We start from the raw sequence: 18,997 nt of genomic DNA on the forward strand, positions 1-18,997 counted from the left end.
TTTAAAATGATGTAGGGAATTAGTACTAATAGCACTGTAACATATACAGTGGGTACGCAAAGTATTCAGACCCCCTTCAATTTTTCACTCTTTGTTATATTGCAGCCATTTGCTAAAATCATTTAAATTAATTTTTTTCCTCATTAATGTACACACAGCACCCCATATTGACAGACAAAAAAAAAGAGTTTTTGAAATTGTTGCAGATTTATTAAAAAAGAAAAACTGAAATATCACATGGTCCTAAGTATTCAGACCCTTTGCTGTGACACTCATATATTTAACTCGGGTGCTTTCCATTTCTTCTGATCATCCTTGAGATCACCTTCATTTGAGTCCAGCTGTGTTTGATGATACTGATTGGACTTGATTAGGAAAGCCACACACCTGTCTATAGAAGACCTTACAGCTCACAATGCATGTCAGAGCAAATGAGAATCATGAGGTCAAAGGAACTGCCTGAAGAGCTCAGAGACAGAATTGTGGCAAGGCACAGATCTGGCCAAGGTTACAAAAAAATCTCTGCTGCACTTAAGGTTCCCAAGAGCACAGTGGCCTCCATAATCCTTAAATGGAAGACGTTTGGGACGACCAGAACCCTTCCTAGAGCTGGCCGTCCGGCCAAGCTGAGCTACCGGGGGAGAAGAGCCTTGGTGAGAGAGGTAAAGAAGAACCCAAAGATCACTTTGGCTGAGCTCCAGAGATGCAGTCAGGAGATGGGAGAAAGTTGTAGAAAGTCAACCATCACTGCAGCCCTCCACCAGTCAGGGCTTTATGGCAGACTGGCCTGTCGGAAGCCTCTCCTCAGTGCAAGACACATGACAGCCCGCATGGAGTTTGTTAAAAGACACCTGAAGGACTCTGAGATGGTGAGAAATAAGATTCTCTGGTCTGATGAGACCAAGATAGAACTTTTTGGCCTTAATTCTAAGCGGTATGTGTGGAGACAACCAGGCACTGCTCATCACTTGTCCAATACAGTCCCCACAGTGAAGCATGGCGGTGGTAGCATCATGCTGTGGGGGTGTTTTTCAGCTGCAGGGACAGGACGACTGGTTGCAATCAAGGGAAAGATGAATGCGGCCAAGTACAGGGATATCCTGGACAATAACCTTCTCCAGAGTGCTAAGGACCTCAGACTGGGCCGAAGGTTTACCTTCCAACAAGACAATGACCCTAAGCACACAGCTAAAATAACGAAGGAGTGGCTTCACAACAACTCTGTGACTGTTCTTGAATGGCCCAGCCAGAGCCCTGACTTAAACCCAATTGAGCATCTCTGGAGAGACCTAAAAATGGCTGTCCACCAACGTTTACCATCCAACCTGACAGAACTGGAGAGGATCTGCAAGGAGGAATGGCAGAGGATCCCCAAATCCAGGTGTGAAAAACTTGTTGCATCTTTCCCAAGAAGACTCCTGGCTGTATTAGCTCAAAAGGGTGCTTCTACTAAATACTGAGCAAAGGGTCTGAATACTTAGGACCATGTGATATTTCAGTTTTTCTTTTTTAATAAATCTGCAACAATTTCAAAAACTCTTTTTTTTTGTCTGTCAATATGGGGTGCTGTGTGTACATTAATGAGGGAAAAAATTAATTTAAATGATTTTAGCAAATGGCTGCAATATAACAAAGAGTGAAAAATTGAAGGGGGTCTGAATACTTTCCGTACCCACTGTACATAATACATACAGAAAAATTCCTACCTGCATGTCCAACCAACATGCGATATCACATCACCACTTTATGACACCATGATTAACAAAACTGCATTAAAACGCATTATTTTATTTAATAGAAAATACAAATCAGCTTACCTGATGTACCCCTCACTTAGATATATTTCTGCAAAGTAAATAAATGAAGTACTCTCCAGTACGATGTTACTTCAAAATGAGTTCTTGAACAGGAATATCGAAGTACAGACAGAACCAGGTTAGTGGTAAATTGTACATGGATGTTAGATTTTTGGAATAAGTTAACAAGAAATGTAATAGAGAACTGAACTTCAGGGGGCCCTCAAACCACCAGGATGGTTTCTGAAAGAATTTAGTTGAGTGGCCTGTTCTCAATACAACATCTCTTATGTTTTAAAAAGAGGGTATCATTAAAAACTTACCTCTAGCCTGTGAGATATCTCAGCAAGTTTTGTAATTGCTGGCTCTTTATAAACAAACTCTTGCTCATCCAGATCGCTAAACTTGGTTCCATAAAACCCAACACGGAAATATGTACCAAACATCCTCTTTCCATCCTTCAAAAGAAGTAAAGATATCTGTGTTGGGCATATGTACAAGTCATCTGCTCATTATATTCATAAACACTGATAACTTCAGTAAATAATGGAACACAGCAAAAGCCATGCAATTTAAGGAAGAACAAGCATCATAGCTAGTCACCTGTGTAATTAAATGTTCAATGAAGCTAAACATCTTCTGAGTCAATGACAACACAAGATAAGAGAAACTTTATACAGGAAGTCGTGTTTAAGAATAGACAGGTAAGATCTTTAACTCACATGTTTCAAACTGATAAAAGAGCAAAGATCAAGCTGGGGAAAAAAACAGGGCCTGTACATGTGGACAGTGTATTGTATTGGGCAAGACCAAAGCAGGGGGTCCGATGGTTTTTGATAATTCAGCAGATTGTCGATACTGAGTAACTGTTTCAAACTAACATAACGCTGCATAAAAGGCTGGAATTTGGCTTGCGTCAGCTTTTATAAAGTTACCCAATACTCTTCGCTCTATCAATAACATATTGTTAAAATAATTTGAACTAACAAAACATGACATAACATTTGACTATTTAGTGTCATCATCTGCCCCTCATCCCTTATCATGCTGCAGTCACTTGAATCTCACATACAATATGCTGTTGAGACAGGCACCAACACATAACAAGAATGAATAAGGATTTGGACATTTTACAAAATGATCAGTCAAAATTAACAGGACATTTACTCTAAGGTCAATCTGAATACTAGTGTAGCACTATGGGACAATCCATTTACCAGTGCATGTGTGGTTAGCCCTCACAAAAGCATTGTAGGGTGATGTGTGTATTACTGAATTGTCAGTTGTGACGATTCATAAGTGCTTAAAGTAAACTGGTGGGCTCGAGCCTTCATTGTGATGGTAAATGGAGCAGAGAGTGGGACCTGTATCAAATGTGTCCAAATCTCACTTGACTATTCCAATACCGGACTCAAATTATCCCTTTAATTGGCTTGCGTTCACTGGGAGCCTCTTGAAGATAAGTTTAACTATTCTAGATTTCAAACAGGGCTCTGCATCGGTCTGTCGTGGTGAAAAAGGAGCTGAGCCAGTAAGGTAAAGCTCTCAATTTATCAGTCGATCTACGCTCCTACCCTCACCTATGGTCATGAGCTGTGGGTAGTGACCGAAAGAACGAGATCGCGAATACAAGCGGCTGAAATGAGTTTCCTCCGCAGGGTGTCTGGGCTCTCCCTTAAAGATAGGGTGAGAAGCTCAGTCATCCGGGAGGGGCTCAGAGTAGAGCGGCTGCTCCTCCGCATCGAGAGGAGTCACATGAGGTGGCTCAGGCATCTGATCAGGATGCCTCCTGGACGCCTCCCTGGTGAGGTGTTCCAGGCACGTCCAACCGGGAGGAGGCCTCAGGGAAGACCCAGGACACGCTGGAGGGACTATGTCTCCTGGCTGGCCTGGGAACACCTCGGGATTCTCCTGGAAGAGCTAGAAGAAGTGTCCGGGGAGAGGGAAGTCTGGGCATCTCTGCTCAAGCTGCTGCCCCCACAACCCGATCTCGGATAAGCGGAAGAGGATGGATGGATGGATTTCAAACAACTTAATGAAGCACTATAAGCCGACTATACTTCCTTAGAAGGATGGTGTCCTTCAAGATCTGCAATAAGATGCTGCAGATGTTCTATCAGACGGTTGTGGCGAGCGCCCTCTTCTATGCGGTGGTGTGCTGGGGAGGCAGCATAAAGAAGAGGGACGCCTCACGCCTGGACAAACTGGTGAGGAAGGCAGGCTCTATTGTAGGCACGGAGCTGGACAGTTTGACATCTGTGGCAGAGCGACGGGCGCTGAGCAGACTCCTGTCAATCATGGAGAATCCACTGCATCCACTGAACAGGATCATTTCCAGACAGAGGAGCAGCTTCAGCGACAGACTGCTGTCACCGTCCTGCTCCACTGACAGACTGAGAAGATCGTTCCTCCCCCAAACTATGCGACTCTTCAATTCCACCCGGGGGGGTAAACGTTAACATTATACAAAGTTATTGTCTGTCTGTATACCTGCATTGTTATCACTCTTTAATTTAATATTGTTTTTTATCAGTATGCTGCTGCTGGAGTATGTGAATTTCCCCTTGGGATTAATAAGTATCTATCTATCTATCTATCTATCTATCTATCTATCTATCTATCTATCTATCTATCTATCTATACACCTCCCTTTGACTCTGTTCAACATGTCTACAACCAACCGAAACACCTGATCAAGCACATTGTAAAAAAAAATAAGGAGTAAAACAGTAAAATCTGACATTTTTATACCAAAGTACACAAAACATTCTGCATTCATCACAAAAACCAAACTAGAAATAAAACAGTGGTCGGCTGCTACACAAATGAGTGGCAGATTAAAGCGACTCAAGTTTTTTCAGAACAGGAATTCTTTCTTCTATATTTCAAATGATACCGTCTTTACATCACCGTCCTACAGTGTCCACTTGGACCGTCCTTTTGTATAATCTCCACTTGTTTCAGGGTGAAGTTGGCTTTGCAAATTTAAAAAGCTCCTTACCTTAACAACAAAAATCTAACCAAACTATTTAAAAATGCACAAGTCCAATACATTCTAAAATAGCGTCCAAGTCAAACAAGATTGAGCCAAAGAGATTAATAAAACTAAACACTATTCAGGTTGTTAAAAATACAATAAAATAAAATAAACCGTGTAACGGAAGCCACTCAGGCACTTACTGGATCACAGAAACATCTGCTAATTGCCATCATGTTCATTTTGACCACTGGCTAGGATTTGTAAGTAACCAACAACAACAATTAATTACTTGAATAGCCCAAAATCACACAAAATGAATTCAAGTAATTCTAAATCTGGCTGTTTATAAATGAGTTTCTGAAAGGAGCCATACACATTTCAACCACCAGAATTCAATATTTACGTGATCAGCCTTTAAAGCATTTCTGAATACAGCTTTCATGGCATATTTATTACACATTTGCACCATAGGATTAATTGAAATTTATATTGAAAAAGCTCCAATTATTTGAAACGACATATTTAAAGAAAGTATGTTCTACATATTAAATATTCAGGAGCCTGCAGAATATTGTCAGAATGATTACAATCAATACAGTCTCTTGCACCATCCACAATATGCTATTCTCGTAAAACAATGCAGCAGTTCTTGCACAAACCACAAAAATGCATCTCACTTTAAAATAATGATTATTTTTTATAAGCATAGTATGTGTTTTCTAATAAATCACAAACATTTTCATTGGTAACATTCTATTATGTAGAAATACCCAAGACACAGTACTGTTAAAATGTTTATTTCTTACTCTAAAAACCAAAAAAGTCTTATAATATTTGAAAGCTGCAAGGATTAGGTGGGAAACCCTTTGTGGCTCGTCTGTCAGAAACAAAAGGATGATAACATACACTCACTGAAAAAACCTCCAGAATAACAGACAAAAAAAAGAAAAGGACAGAATATCAAAAACAGATGCAAAGCACGCAGAAAAAATGGACATTGACAGGAAGTATTTAAAGAAAAATGGACTTCAAATAAGAAACAGTGAACAAAAGTAAAGTACAATACGTCTGAGGACATTAGAAACACTACAGTAATGAAATTGAAGACACGTTAACAGTCCCTTCACAAAATACCCAAACCTTTTAAAAGGTTCATTTTTTCACCTTAACAGCCAGAGAATGCACACATGAAGTTATATTTTTAATCTGAATTTACAGACTGCAAAGCCCACTCTCCAAAGAAGTGCTCATTCTGAAAATGAATAATACAATAAAGAACTACAAAATGAAAAGGATTCATTTCCACATCCCCTAACATCACTGAGGGTAGACTAGGTCTTCAATATTAGATTACCCATAAATCACATAAACAGACTTGCGGTCTCGCATACCTGTCAAAGCAAAGGGTCATTGGAAGATAAGACAATGTGCTTTTAGAGCACTTCCAAAAGAAAGAGGAGTAAAAGTACAGATCAACACATGGATAAAAGACATTCTCAAAGATTTCACACTTCACCTGGAGCACAGTCAAGATCATCACTCAGAAAGGAGGAAAAGTGGGGCACCATGAAGATAATCCCCTAGTTCAGATGACTGAACAATGTGAAGAATGATCAGAGTATCCACCAAGAATTCATCTGCAAGTATGCTGGCCTCCAGGCTCTCATAAACTGGTCAATGCTGAAACTCTGGTTCATTGTTTCATAATGTTGCGTATTGATTACTGTACTTCCCTCTTCATTGGTCTCCCGGCAAAATCTATACAGAAGCTCCAGTACATTCAGAACTCCACAGCCAGAGTCCTCTCCCACACAAAGCGTTTTGCTCACATCCCCCCCTGTTCTCTCCCAGCTTCACTGGTTACCGGTTCCATCAAGGATTAAATTCAAGATTCTGCTTCTCACCTTCAAAGCCCTACAAAACCTCTGTCCCCCCTCTACCTCACTCAGCTACTAGCTCCTTACACTCCTTGTCGCTCTCTCAGGTCCTCAAGCAGTAATCAGTAAGAATTATGTTTCTGGACTTCTTTAGCGCCTTCATCTCACCATCCAAACTCTGCTCCTCAAGGACAAGCTAACAGAGATGGGAGTAGATTCATACCTGGTGGCATGGATCGTGGACTATCTCAGTATGTGCGTCTCGGGAACTGCAGGTCTGACATTGTGGTCAGCAACACAGGAGTGCTGCAGGGGACTGTACTTTCTCCGGTCCTGTTCAGCCTATATACATCAGACTTCCAATACAACTTGGAGTCCTGCCACGTGCAGAAGTTCGCTGACGACACTGCTATCGTGGGCTGCATCAGGAGTGGGCAGGAGGAGGAGTATAGGAACCTCATCAAGGACTTTAATAATAATAATAATTCATTACATTTATATAGCTCTTTTCTCAGTACTCAAAGCGCTATCCACACAGGGAGGAACCGGGAAGCGAACCCACAATCTTCCACAGTCTCCTTACTGCAAAGCAGCAGCACTACCACTGCGCCACCTGTGAGGATGCAATGTTAAATGGTGCGACTCAAACCACCTACACCTGAACACCAGCAAAACCAAGGAGCTGGTGGTGGATTTTAGGAGGCCCAGGCCCCTCATGGACCCCGTGATCATCAGACGTGACTGTGTGCAGAGGGTGCAGACCTATAAATACCTGGGAGTGCAGCTGGACGATAAACTGGACTGGACTGCCAATACTGATGCTCTGTGCAAGAGAGGACAGAGCAGACTATACTTCCATAGAAGGCTGGCGTCCTTCAACATCTGCAATAAGATGCTGCAGATGTTCTATCAGACGGTTGTGGTGAGTGCCCTCTTCTACACGGTGGTGTGCTGGGGAGGCAGCATAAAGAAGAGGGACGCCTCACGACTGGACAAACTGGTGAGGAAGGCAGGCTCTATTGTAGGCATGGAGCTGGACAGTTTGACATCTGTGACAGAGCGAAGGGCGCTGAGCAGACTCCTGTCAATTATGGAGAATCCACTGCATCCACTGAACAGAGGAGCAGCTTCAGCGACAGACTGCTGTCACCGTCCTGCTCCACTGACAGACTGAGGAGATCATTCCTCCCCCACACTATGCGACTCTTCATTTCCATCCGGGGGGGGGTAAACGTTAACATTATACAAAGTTACTGTCTGTCTGTATACCTGTATTGCTATCACTTTTTAATTTAATATTGTTTTTATCAGTATGCTGCTGCTGGAGTATGTGAATTTCTCCTTGGGGATTAATAAAGTATCTATCTATCTATTATATAGTGCCTTACACAGCTATCTATCTATTCTCCTTACCATCCCACGCACCAGACTCTCCACCCTGGGAGCAGGTCCTTCAGTGCTATAGCCCCTCAACTCTGGAACTCTCTTCCTCAGTCTCGCTGAGAATGCTCCTCTTTCTGCACTTTTAAATCTCAACTGAAAACTTTCCTCTTCTACAAACTTTGGTCATCTGTGCAATTTTTTTTTTTTTTTTTTACTCTGTATGTAAAGCGACCTTGGGTTTGTAAAAGGTGCTCAATAAATGTAACTTATTATTATTAATGTGTACACCATGTAACACAGCTGTAACTTCTATCCTGTTCAAGAAGCTACTAAGAAAGCAAGCCACTCTTTAAAAAGCTCACACTGCGTCTAATTTGAAAAATGTGGCCTTTCTAAAGTCATTATGAAGTGTTACATCTGTTGATACCAACTGAAGCACGTCACTCTTAGGACACGATACCTATAAAGCATAAAGAAGTCGGGAGTCAGTATTCCACTACAGGATGTTTCTGTTTAGAATAGGTCGCTAACGCAAAAGGGGTGAGAGAACAAATTACCTGGAAATGACCAAATGAAGCCTACTGCTTCTTGCTAGGAACCTAAAAAGGAGAAGTTTACTTTTAACATGATGACTTTATGCAACCGAGGGTGACTATAAGTGGTCTTTTGGTGTCAATTCAGAATGCTGAATCAAGCACAAATGGACATTTCTATAATTTCTTCAAAGAGTGGAGACCACAAACTGTCACTGACAATCTGAATTTGAACAGTCCTGAATGTGGAAGGAGAAAACACAGCAAAATGTAGGTGTGCTATGGATGAAGCAACCTGTCTAAACAGAAAGCAAAAGCACTATCTTCAAGTGCTAACCCAGAGCTCTGAACACTTATCCAAACCTTAGTTTTTACTAATTTTCTGTACATTTCTTAAGCACATGGAGGCTTTGTTTTAGAAAGTGTAAATATGGAAGAAAATTCAGATGAAATGTGCTACAAACTCTGGCTGCTAAGGTAAAAACAAAAAAAAACAACCAATTCAATATGTATAAATGATATATTGTATAGTGCCTTTGCCTTATCACAAATTTAAACAAGCAGTGCATACCAGTGTTGGGGGGTAACGTGTTAAAAGTAATGTGTGTTACATAGTCGTTTTAAAGTAATGTAATGCAATACTTCTCTGCTGGGACTAAAACACCCGATATGCCTTACTACATTTCTACGGAAGATTATTCCGCAGAAATATTGTCTTATTCTCTCAAACACATTGCAGGCTGCAGTCCGAGTAACAGAGAGTGATGAGGAGGTTAAGAACGTACGTAGCGGGCAATCAAGTGAAAAGAACTAAACAAAAGTTACAGGTATACATTTAATCCTACATTTGCGGAGGAGTAAATTTAATCCCCCCCCCCCCCCAGTTTAGAGTCACAGGGAGCCACTGCTCAGGGGGGCTGCTTTTTATAGCCGGATTCTTCAGATATTCCTGGCCCCTCACACAGGTCTGAGCCCCCTGAGGAGCATATCTCTTTCTCTCAGGTCCAAACCCAGGGGGCACTATAATATTTATAAAAAACATGAAAATGATCAAACATGGCAGTGCATCTGCTCATTATCATGAAGGTTGAAGGATTTAGGATTTAATAACAAATGCTGGCCAGTGAAATGCGCAGTTTTTCCATACAGAAGGAGAAAAAAATAAACACACAGTTTGTAATGCATTACATTTTATAATAAGTAACTATTGTCACAGATGACTGAGGTCATTACCTGGCCGGGATGCCTGGAGGGACCGGAAAGAGACATGAACAGCTTCTGGGGCACAAGGGGGCAGCCGCCCTGGATAAAAAGAGGACCACGGGAAAGGGACAAAGAGGATTTGACTTATTGGGAACCGTGGCCACCGCCAGGGGGCGCTTTAAGCCTCAGGAGACCCGGATGTGATTACTTCCGCCACACTTGGCAAGATGGCGGAGGGATCGGGCAGGAACGCCCGGAGTGCTTCCGGTTCAAAGGGCAGCACTTCCGCCACACCAGGAAGTGCTGCCGGATGGACATCATCAGCCACCTGGAGCACATCCGGGCGGGAATAAAAGGGGCCACCTCCTTGCAGTCAGTGAGCCAGAGTTGGGAGTGGGAGAAGGACGAAGCTCCCTGGAGGAGTAGAGGCGGCAAAGGACTGAAATATTTAAGGGTGATTATTGCTTTGTGCATTGTGAGGAGTGTGAGAATTGTTTATTTAATGAATAATAAACGTGTGTGTTTTATAAAGATGTGGTCTCCGACTGGTGGTGTCCGGGCAACTATCACACTACGTAATATATTTAGTTACTTTTTTTTAATAAGTAGTGAGTAATGTAACGAAGTTACTTTTAAAACTAATGTTCCCCAACTCAGACCTGGAGACCTGGGTTCACTTCCTGGGTCCTCCCTGCGTGGAGTTTGCATGTTCTCCCCGTGTCTGCGTGGGTTTCCTCCGGGCGCTCCGGTTTCCTCCCACAGTCCAAAGACATGCAGGTTAGGTGGATTGGCGATTCTAAATTGGCCCTAGTGTGTGCTTGGTGTGTTTGTGTGTGTCCTGCGGTGGGTTGGCACCCTGCCCAGGATTGGTTCCTGCCTTGTGCCCTGTGTTGGCTGGGATTGGCTCCAGCAGACCCCCGTGAGCCTGTGTTCAGATTCAGCGGGTTGGAAAATGGATGGATGGATGGATGTTCCCCAACTCTGGTGCGTACTGATAAAAGACAAAGGGAATACAGTTTTTAGACAAGATTGTTCTAATTTAGAGTAAACATCAGGACCAATATAAAATCTAAGTATGATTTTTCAATGACCTTAAAAATAAGCACAATTTTGAAAATCCTTCAAATTGACAAATCCACTAAAGAGGGAAAAGATTGAAAGTGACATCAGACACCAGGATGAGTTTGACTAACGTTTCAGAATTGTTTTGCATGGTAAACGCATCAATTACAGAGGCAGTGTGCATTGTGAAAGGGAATATTGGTGCAAGTGTGCAGAGGAGAAGAAAAAATTCAGAACTGAGTTAACCAGTTGCTTTTATTTAAGCAGTACTCGCTGGGATTAACCAGGAGGTAATCTTGACTGATATTGCTGTAAAAGGCTCCCATAAAATAATGGGGTATTTCTTGGTTTTAGACGGTTGGGACCAAACATTCAAAGAACAGCAAGTCCAACTAATTAACTCAGCTCTGGTGAGGATTTTATTTTGCATCAGGTTCCCATTAATTAATAAGAACAGGGGAAAAAAAGAAAAAAAAAAACCTAAATAGAAACTTACCACAACAGACAATAATAAAAGTGGGAAGGAAGGGTCAGCAACCAGGGCAATAAGAGGAGAAAACAGAAAGTACTTTAATTAGGGCAAGGAATTTCTAAAATAACAAAAAAGCAGCAATTACAGAAAATAAATACAAAACACTGGTCAAAAACAAACAGGCAAACAAAAGACAAAAAACACACAAATGAAGCATGCTCTCCATACCAGAGCTAACTAAAATGTACAGGCATACAACACTTGGGAAGGGAGTGGTGGGAGGAGTAGCGTCAAGACCACCAAACTAAAGCGACAAAGAAGCAGGTGCAGACAAGACTCAGGAGTTAAGGAAGGTCATGGGGTCTGGTGGGTTTCTTTTACCATGCAATAAACCACAGTAAACAGGTAAGAAAAGTTAAAAACAAACAAATGTGCACATAAAGAATACACTTCAGGGGTCGATTTAGTTTTAAATACCCATCATTTAATAAAAAAAAAAAAAAGGCAGAAAGCAAAAAGAGATTACAAATCAGGTTATTATTATAAGTACGTCCTCCATATGCAGTGCAGCACTTTCTTTGCTGCTTTTTTTTTTTTTTAATTTGTATTTGCTTTTTAAATTTTTAGACAACCATAAACTCCCCCCCCCCCACCCGCCCCGCCACAGCCCTCCACATGATTTATATATTATATGCCAAGGATTTTTGTTTTGGCCATTTCAGACAAAATAAAGTTTAAATCGAACCCTGTGTTGTAGAATGGGAATGCATGAAAATATCTCAAGATAGAGGAAATGTCCAATGCTAGTGCTTGTGAGAGCAAAACGATATTGGTTCAGACACCAAAGACAATGAAGTGGCTCATTCACCAAAAGGCCTCATTAGTGCAACACGCTGATATTCATGCACTGCTTGCCATCTTCTCACACTATGAGTACATATTATGAGAATTACTTGTTTTCTCTTTATTGCAAATCACAAATGAACTGTCAACAGTAACTCAATGGTTAATGAACTGAATTCACAGCAGACAGCAACAAAAAGGCCCACATTCTGCAGGTGTGGACAAGCTTAACTATGTCAAAACCTACCTCCCAGCCAGTACTCTGTATAACAAAAAAAAAAATAAAAGACAAAAAAAGATGGATAAAATAAAAAAAAAAGAATTATTTCACAGCAAATGAGCTTTCTGCACGTGTATATCCCCAGCTTTAAGCTGCAATGATTGCTAAAATATGCACACTTACAGAGTGCGTATACATTCAGTTAAGGTCTTAACTGCTACCTACAATGGGTTATACACACTGGGAAGGTAAATAAATACACATTTAGTTCAGCATTACAAACTTTTATGCTGCTGTTTGCAGGCTCTGCTTACTGATGTTACTCTGAACCCACATTTAAGGCCCAGAATAGCAAGCCACACCGACATGCATTCACTAACTTATTTCATTAAAAAACATCCTGTCATTACTAAGTATCAATGAAAGTTGTAAATTGCAAAATAAATCACACCATTTTTCATTTATTTCCTTTGATTAATTTGTGTAAACAAATGGATGCTGTAAATATTAGCTATGACAAAAGACATGTAATGTACATTGAGAAAAAGTCAGACGCTCTCCTAACGCAGGTTCTATGTACAAAAATTCAGTTTCAGGTGATACATCTAAAGGCCGTTTCCCACTATCCACTGTATCTGTAGTATTCACTAGGATGTGGCTATTTCTGTGCCCCTGGCCATGCACATGTATGGGGGGGCTGGTGTGAGTGCTAACAAAGTGGGCCGACAGTGAATGCTCCGAATGTAGGTCTCATACAAAACAACAGGGTCTAAACAGATTCTTGGATTTAAATGTTCAGAAGAGGAGGCTCAATTAACGTCTGTGCTTGTTACTAAGGGTGTACTCACACTGGCAATTTGTTCCGTACCCGAGCACGTTTTTACGTGTACAGTAATCCCTCACTATATCACGCTTCGCCTTTCGCGGCTTCACTCCATTGCGGATTTTATATGTAAGCATATTTAAATATATATCGCGGATTTTTCGCTGCTTCGCGGGTTTCTGCAGACAATGGGTCTTTTAATTTCTGGTACATGCTTCCTCAGTTGGTTTGCCCAGTTGATTTCATACAAGGGACGCTATTGGCAGATGGCTGAGAAGCTACCCAGCTTACTTTTCTCTTATTTCTCTGATCCTGACGTAGGGGGATTGAGCAGGGGGGCTGTTCGCACACCTAGACGATACGGATGCTCGTCTAAAAATGCTGAAAGATTATCTTCACGTTGCTATCTTCTGTGCAGCTGCTTCCTGAAGCGACATGCTGCACGGAGCTTCGCATACTTAAAAGCTCAAAGGGCACGTATTGATTTTTGATTGAAAAACAAACTCTGTCTCTCTCTATCTCTCTCTGCTCCTGACGGAGGGGGTGTGAGCTGCCGCCTTCAACAGCTTTGTGCCGCAGTGCTTCGCATACTTAAAAGCCAAACAGCCCTATTGATTTGTTTGCTTTTCTCTCTATCTCTGTGACAGTCACTGCTCCTGACGCGCACTCCTTTGAAGAGGAAGATATGTTTGCATTCTTTTAATTGTGAGACGGAACTGTCATCTCTGTCTTGTCATGGAGCACAGTTTAAACTTTTGAAAAAGAGACAAATGTTTGTTTGCAGTGTTTGAATAACGTTCCTGTCTCTCTACAACCTCCTGTGTTTCTGTGCAAATCTGTGACCCAAGCATGACAATATAACAATAACCATATAATCATATGGTTTCTACTTCGCGGATTTTCTTATTTCGCGGGTGGCTCTGGAACGCAACCCCCGCGATGGAGGAGGGATTACTGTAGTTTGACTAGTGTGATCGCTCTGTGCTTGGAAGAGGTGGGTCCGAGCACGGTTCAGCAGCATTCGGGAACAGTCTGATCGTTAAATGTGCCCAAGCACAGAAAACAGACCTGACGTCGATGATGTGACAAGTCAGATTCTCGTTTCATTCAATACCAGGTTTTTATTCTCACATTACACATGAACGTGAACTGTAGTTGGCAAGACAAGCTGAAAATTCCTCCCTTAACTTCATTCGTCTCTGTAAAAATCTTCCTGTACATGCAGCACAATTAACAGCAAAACGCTGCCCTGCGCACACAATAAATCTATAAGAGGTTAGAGCATTATCCCATCCCTATACATCTCCAAAACAACCACAAAATAAGTGAACTCATTTTGACGTGCATGCTCTCACTCCGCGTTCAGATCTTGTTTTGGCTTTACATGACGTCGCATGGTCATGATGAAAGCGTGCCAGGGGCCCAGAACGTTAAGCACAGTGTGAGTACAGGCCAACAGGGCAGTGATGCAATTGCGCTTAGGCAAGGTACGGAACAAACATACCTAATGTGAGTACACCCTAAGTCTAACAATTGGTCAGGAGGAAGCAACCACAGTCTTATTTGCTTTGCACAGAGATTACAAAATCTGAGATTCCCCGTAACCCTATACAGGGGTCCTCGGGTTACAACGTCTCGACATACAACGTTTCGAGTTTACAACGCTCACTCCCATAAAAACTTTAAAAAAAATTGAGACGTGAGAGGGAATAAAAGGTAAGGATTTTTTTTTTTCTACACTCATTTTTTCTGTTACTACAGTACAGCGTACAGTACAGTATATTTATGTCCGTTTCCTTTTTCTGTGGCTTAGTTGTGTTTTTATGTTCTAGATTATGATTTTGCAAATGTGTTAAGATAGGTAAGTGACTTAGGCTCGGGTCTGTTTCGACTTGTACCAAAATTCGGGTTACATTACTGCTGTAGAAACGGAATTGTGTCATAACCCAATGACCCCCTGTAATCAGAAATATGTTGCAGAAGTTGATGACAGAGGATACTACGGTGTGACAAGCCCCTCGCAATGACAGCATGGGTGTGGGCAGCCAAAATTGATATCCATGGAGGTGGAACACAGCTAAATGTCTGTCGACAATCATAGACACAGACAATAAAAATCTGTACTTTAATAATATCCTTCCATAGATTAAAACAATATATAGCAAGAATGTAATTTAACTAACGGAATTAAAAAGCTACAGATCAGTAAATAGTAATTGAAAGCATCTCTGCACAGGCCCGCACCTAAGGGAGGACAACCATGACACTTGTCAGGGGCCCGAGCGAGATAGGGGCCCGCCCTTTTTCGAGTTTTTTTTTTTTTTTCTCGAAAGGTCCTTTATTATCAAGAAGGGGCGCATCGACGTCATACAGCGGTCGCCGGTGGGTACGATCTCGGATCTAGCTGCTTTGAGTTTGAACTCCATTTCCGTCATCCGTCGAACCGTGGGAAAATGCAAGCCCGAGAGCTTCAGCGGCATTCTCTTAATGGCTGTCCCGTGTCCGTCATCAAGGTAACATACGCAAGTCGGAATGAGTGCCGGTGGCGGTGCGGCAATGTTTATGTTTAGTCTCCGCCTTTTGCCTTTGCAAATCGTGGAAGTTATTCATTCAATGCTGGACAGTCGCACTCGCAGTCGTGTGAGTATTAAGAGTTAAGGCCTACTGCTCCGTGCACGCTTAGAGTTAGACTTTACAAAAGCTTATAATTTGGCATTATTTCATTATTATGTGAACAGTGAAGAGAAGCGCTTATCTGCGTTAATTTTGTATTTGGACTTTTGGTCTTAACAGCGGCTGTCATCACACTCACTCAGCAGTCAGAGACAGGTACGCGCGCTATTGTACAATACATGCATTGTAATTTAATTTTGTTTAGTTCACCAGTCCAGTAACACGGACATGATATAAATTGAACTAGTGTGTTTTGTTTACAATATATTTATAATATCACCATCGCTTATCGTTATTTTACATATAGGATCCAGATCGTAAAAAGTACAGTATACCCTACCAACATAAATCTGGGTGCGAAAAGCGAAAGGAATAAAAAAGAGCAGAAGAAAAAAGATGATGAATTAAAGGACAAAAACTTACTTCTCCGGTATTTTGAAAAACCTGTGTCGTCGAACAATGACAATTCCAGTGGTAGTGCCAATATTGAAAACGATAATACCAGCCCGAACAATAAAGGTGGTACATCCCAAGTATCTGTGTTATCCAGTAGTCCAGACGGACATGGTTTTCGAAATTAAGTGGCGTTTTAAAATATACGCACATATTTGAAACACGAAAGGGGCCCGAACTCTGTTAGCTGCCTGGGACCCAGAATTTCCTAGGTGCGGGCCTGCTCTGCATCCTGTAAGAAGTGTTTAGGAAATATCGCTCTGCTGTTATATTAATGTGATTTACATGTAATGAAAGTGAACACTTGGATTGCTAAGAACCATGACAACCACACAGGTATTACAGCATTGAGAAGCTCTTTTGAAAACTATGAGCACAGCCATACCAGGCAGTAGAAATGTGAGGAGCAAATACTAGGAGATAGCATATGGGACAGGAAGCACTGGAAAATGCCTTTAAATGTAGCAATACGTTAACTCTATAAATATCAACCAAAAAATGAAGACTGCTTCTGGGTCTGTTATTATCAAGAGAATCACTGCTGCATTGAGAAATGATGTCTACAAGTCTGGTTGTCATAGTCTGCATGCTCTCCTTTCCTTTCAGCCTCCGAGTTCTTTTTTTTTTTTGAGATGTTCACATGACAAATATAAAAACAAAGTCAATGTCATCTAGTCATTCAGGTTTTTAACTCCCTCTCTAAAGTAGGGGTAGGTCCTGGCAGAGCAGAACAACCCATTGCTTCTCAGTTTAATCGTGATCTTACTAGGTATGTGAATTAGCAGTAACTAATGGCCTCTTCAACTGGAAAAATTGAAAAGCCATTACGTTTCAAATTTTACGGCACCATCTGATCATCGAAAACCTCAGAAAAGCCTGTTCTAAAATCTAACTGGTAAGATGACCAAACCGGCCAGGTGGACTGAATTATCTCCTTGTCTGCTTGCATCCCATGATGTTTATGATTTATTGGATGGATTTTTTGACAAAACAAAGTATTTTCCATTTGCAGCAAACACACAGAATTTTAATGTGCATACATATTTAGGAAAACAGTACATATTCCCACATATCTATAAGCACTTGAGCATATTCTTAAGTCTATTCTATATATATTTAACATTGGTAATCATTGTTGGGCTGCTTATACTTTATAAGGTTGTTTTAAGGGACTTTTTTTGCAAAGATTTCCTGTAACTCTTTGGAAGAATATATAACAGAATCATCCATTCAGTTTCAGTATCTCTTAGATCAGGGTGTCAAAATCCAGGCCTGGAGGGCCGCAGTGGCTGCAGGTTTTCATTCTAACCCTTTTCTTAATTAGTGATCTGTTTTTGTTGCTAATTAACTTCTTTTGAATTAATTTTATTTGACTTGGTTTTTAAGAAATGTTTCCCTGAATTTCTTCATCATACCTCTGAATTGCTTCATTTCTTTACTTAAATGGCATCCAAACGGAAGTGAAATGTGAAGTGAGGGAGAAAAACAGAGGACCAACTAAGTCAGGGCGTCAAACTCCAACCAATTTCACTCCAAGCAGTTGCTTAATTAGACGCAGAGTCTTGTCGTTAATTAAACCCGTTCTTTAATTCCATAGCTTGTTGCTGCTCTCATTGTGCAATATCAGACATTTCTGAAATTGTGAATTTTCTCTTTTCTAAGAGCAGATCAGCATTCCTAAGACCTTCACCTTTCTTTATTTTCAGATTTTGTATGACGGTTTGCTTGCCATGTTTTGGCTCATTTTGTATCTCATTATTGTTTGGCTGCTAATTAAGGAAAAAGAAACCATTAAGGAGTCTGAGTGTTCAAGAGCAACTCAATTACAATTAATTCAAAAGAAGTTAATTAGCAGCAAAAACAGGCCACTAATTAAGAAAAGGGTTAGAATGAAAACCTGCAGCCACTGCGGCCCTCCAGGACTGGAGTTAGGGACCCCTATCTTAGATCAAGGGTGTCAAAATCCGGGCCTGGAGGGCCGCAGTGGCTGCAGGTTTTTGTTCCAACCCAATTGCTTAATAAGAAGCATGTATTGCTCAAGTAACACTTCTGCTTCATTTTAGTTGTCTCGCTAGTTAAGATTTTGAACCCCTATTGCTTATTTTAGTCTTAAAAAAGCTGCAGTCTTGGTTTTTAATTGCTCCTTATTAGCAATAAGATGCAAATGACAAAGGAAACCAGCATTTCTCCATTTAGCTTGTTTCCATTTACACCTGTGTGTATTTATCGTGAACTATTTGGTTTAATTAAATACTTGGAAGGAAAGTGAAGAGAAAAAAGTGAAGCACTGAGAATAACTCATTTGTTTTAGACTTCAAATCATTTGGATGATATCCTTAAAAAGGAAAAAAAATCTAGGATATGGGAATGACTTGACATGGCAGAGTTAAAGCACTAACAAGCTATGAAATTGAATAATTGACAAGGATTGTTTTTTAATTAAGCAACTGGGTTGGAACAAAAACCTGCAACCACTACGGCCCTCCAGGACTGAATCTGCCCACCCATTTCTTAGGTCAAGGGTGTCAAAATCCGGGCCTGGAGGACTGCAGTGGCTGCAGGTTTTCATTCTAACCCTTTTCCTGATCAGTGACCAGTTTTCACTGCTAATTAACTTGTTTTCCCTTCATTTTAATAGCCCTGTTTTTAAGGATTCAGTCCTCTGAATTGATTCACTTG

General features: G+C 41.1%; 1 protein-coding gene across 10 annotated transcripts in view; it reads right to left on the bottom strand.

Moving 5' to 3' along the window:
* The window catches only part of dock7 (dedicator of cytokinesis 7), a 281,118-nt gene that overhangs the window by 30,241 nt on the left and 231,880 nt on the right, over positions 1 to 18,997 (bottom strand). For 4 of the 10 annotated variants that reach the window (XM_051932691.1, XM_028810929.2, XM_051932687.1 and 1 more), the window contains 2 exons: positions 12,397 to 12,411; positions 2,120 to 2,245 (listed from right to left, as the gene is read on the bottom strand). In XM_051932691.1, the coding sequence (XP_051788651.1) occupies positions 2,120 to 2,245; positions 12,397 to 12,411 (141 nt within the window). Of the gene's footprint in view, positions 1 to 2,119; positions 2,255 to 12,396; positions 12,412 to 18,997 lie in introns of all 10 variants that reach the window. The other 6 variants (XM_051932692.1, XM_028810931.2, XM_051932688.1 and 3 more) reach the window with 2 other exon arrangements.

Source organism: Erpetoichthys calabaricus, chromosome 10 (genome assembly GCF_900747795.2).
Source record: "Erpetoichthys calabaricus chromosome 10, fErpCal1.3, whole genome shotgun sequence".
NCBI classification, from domain to species: domain Eukaryota; kingdom Metazoa; phylum Chordata; class Cladistia; order Polypteriformes; family Polypteridae; genus Erpetoichthys; species Erpetoichthys calabaricus.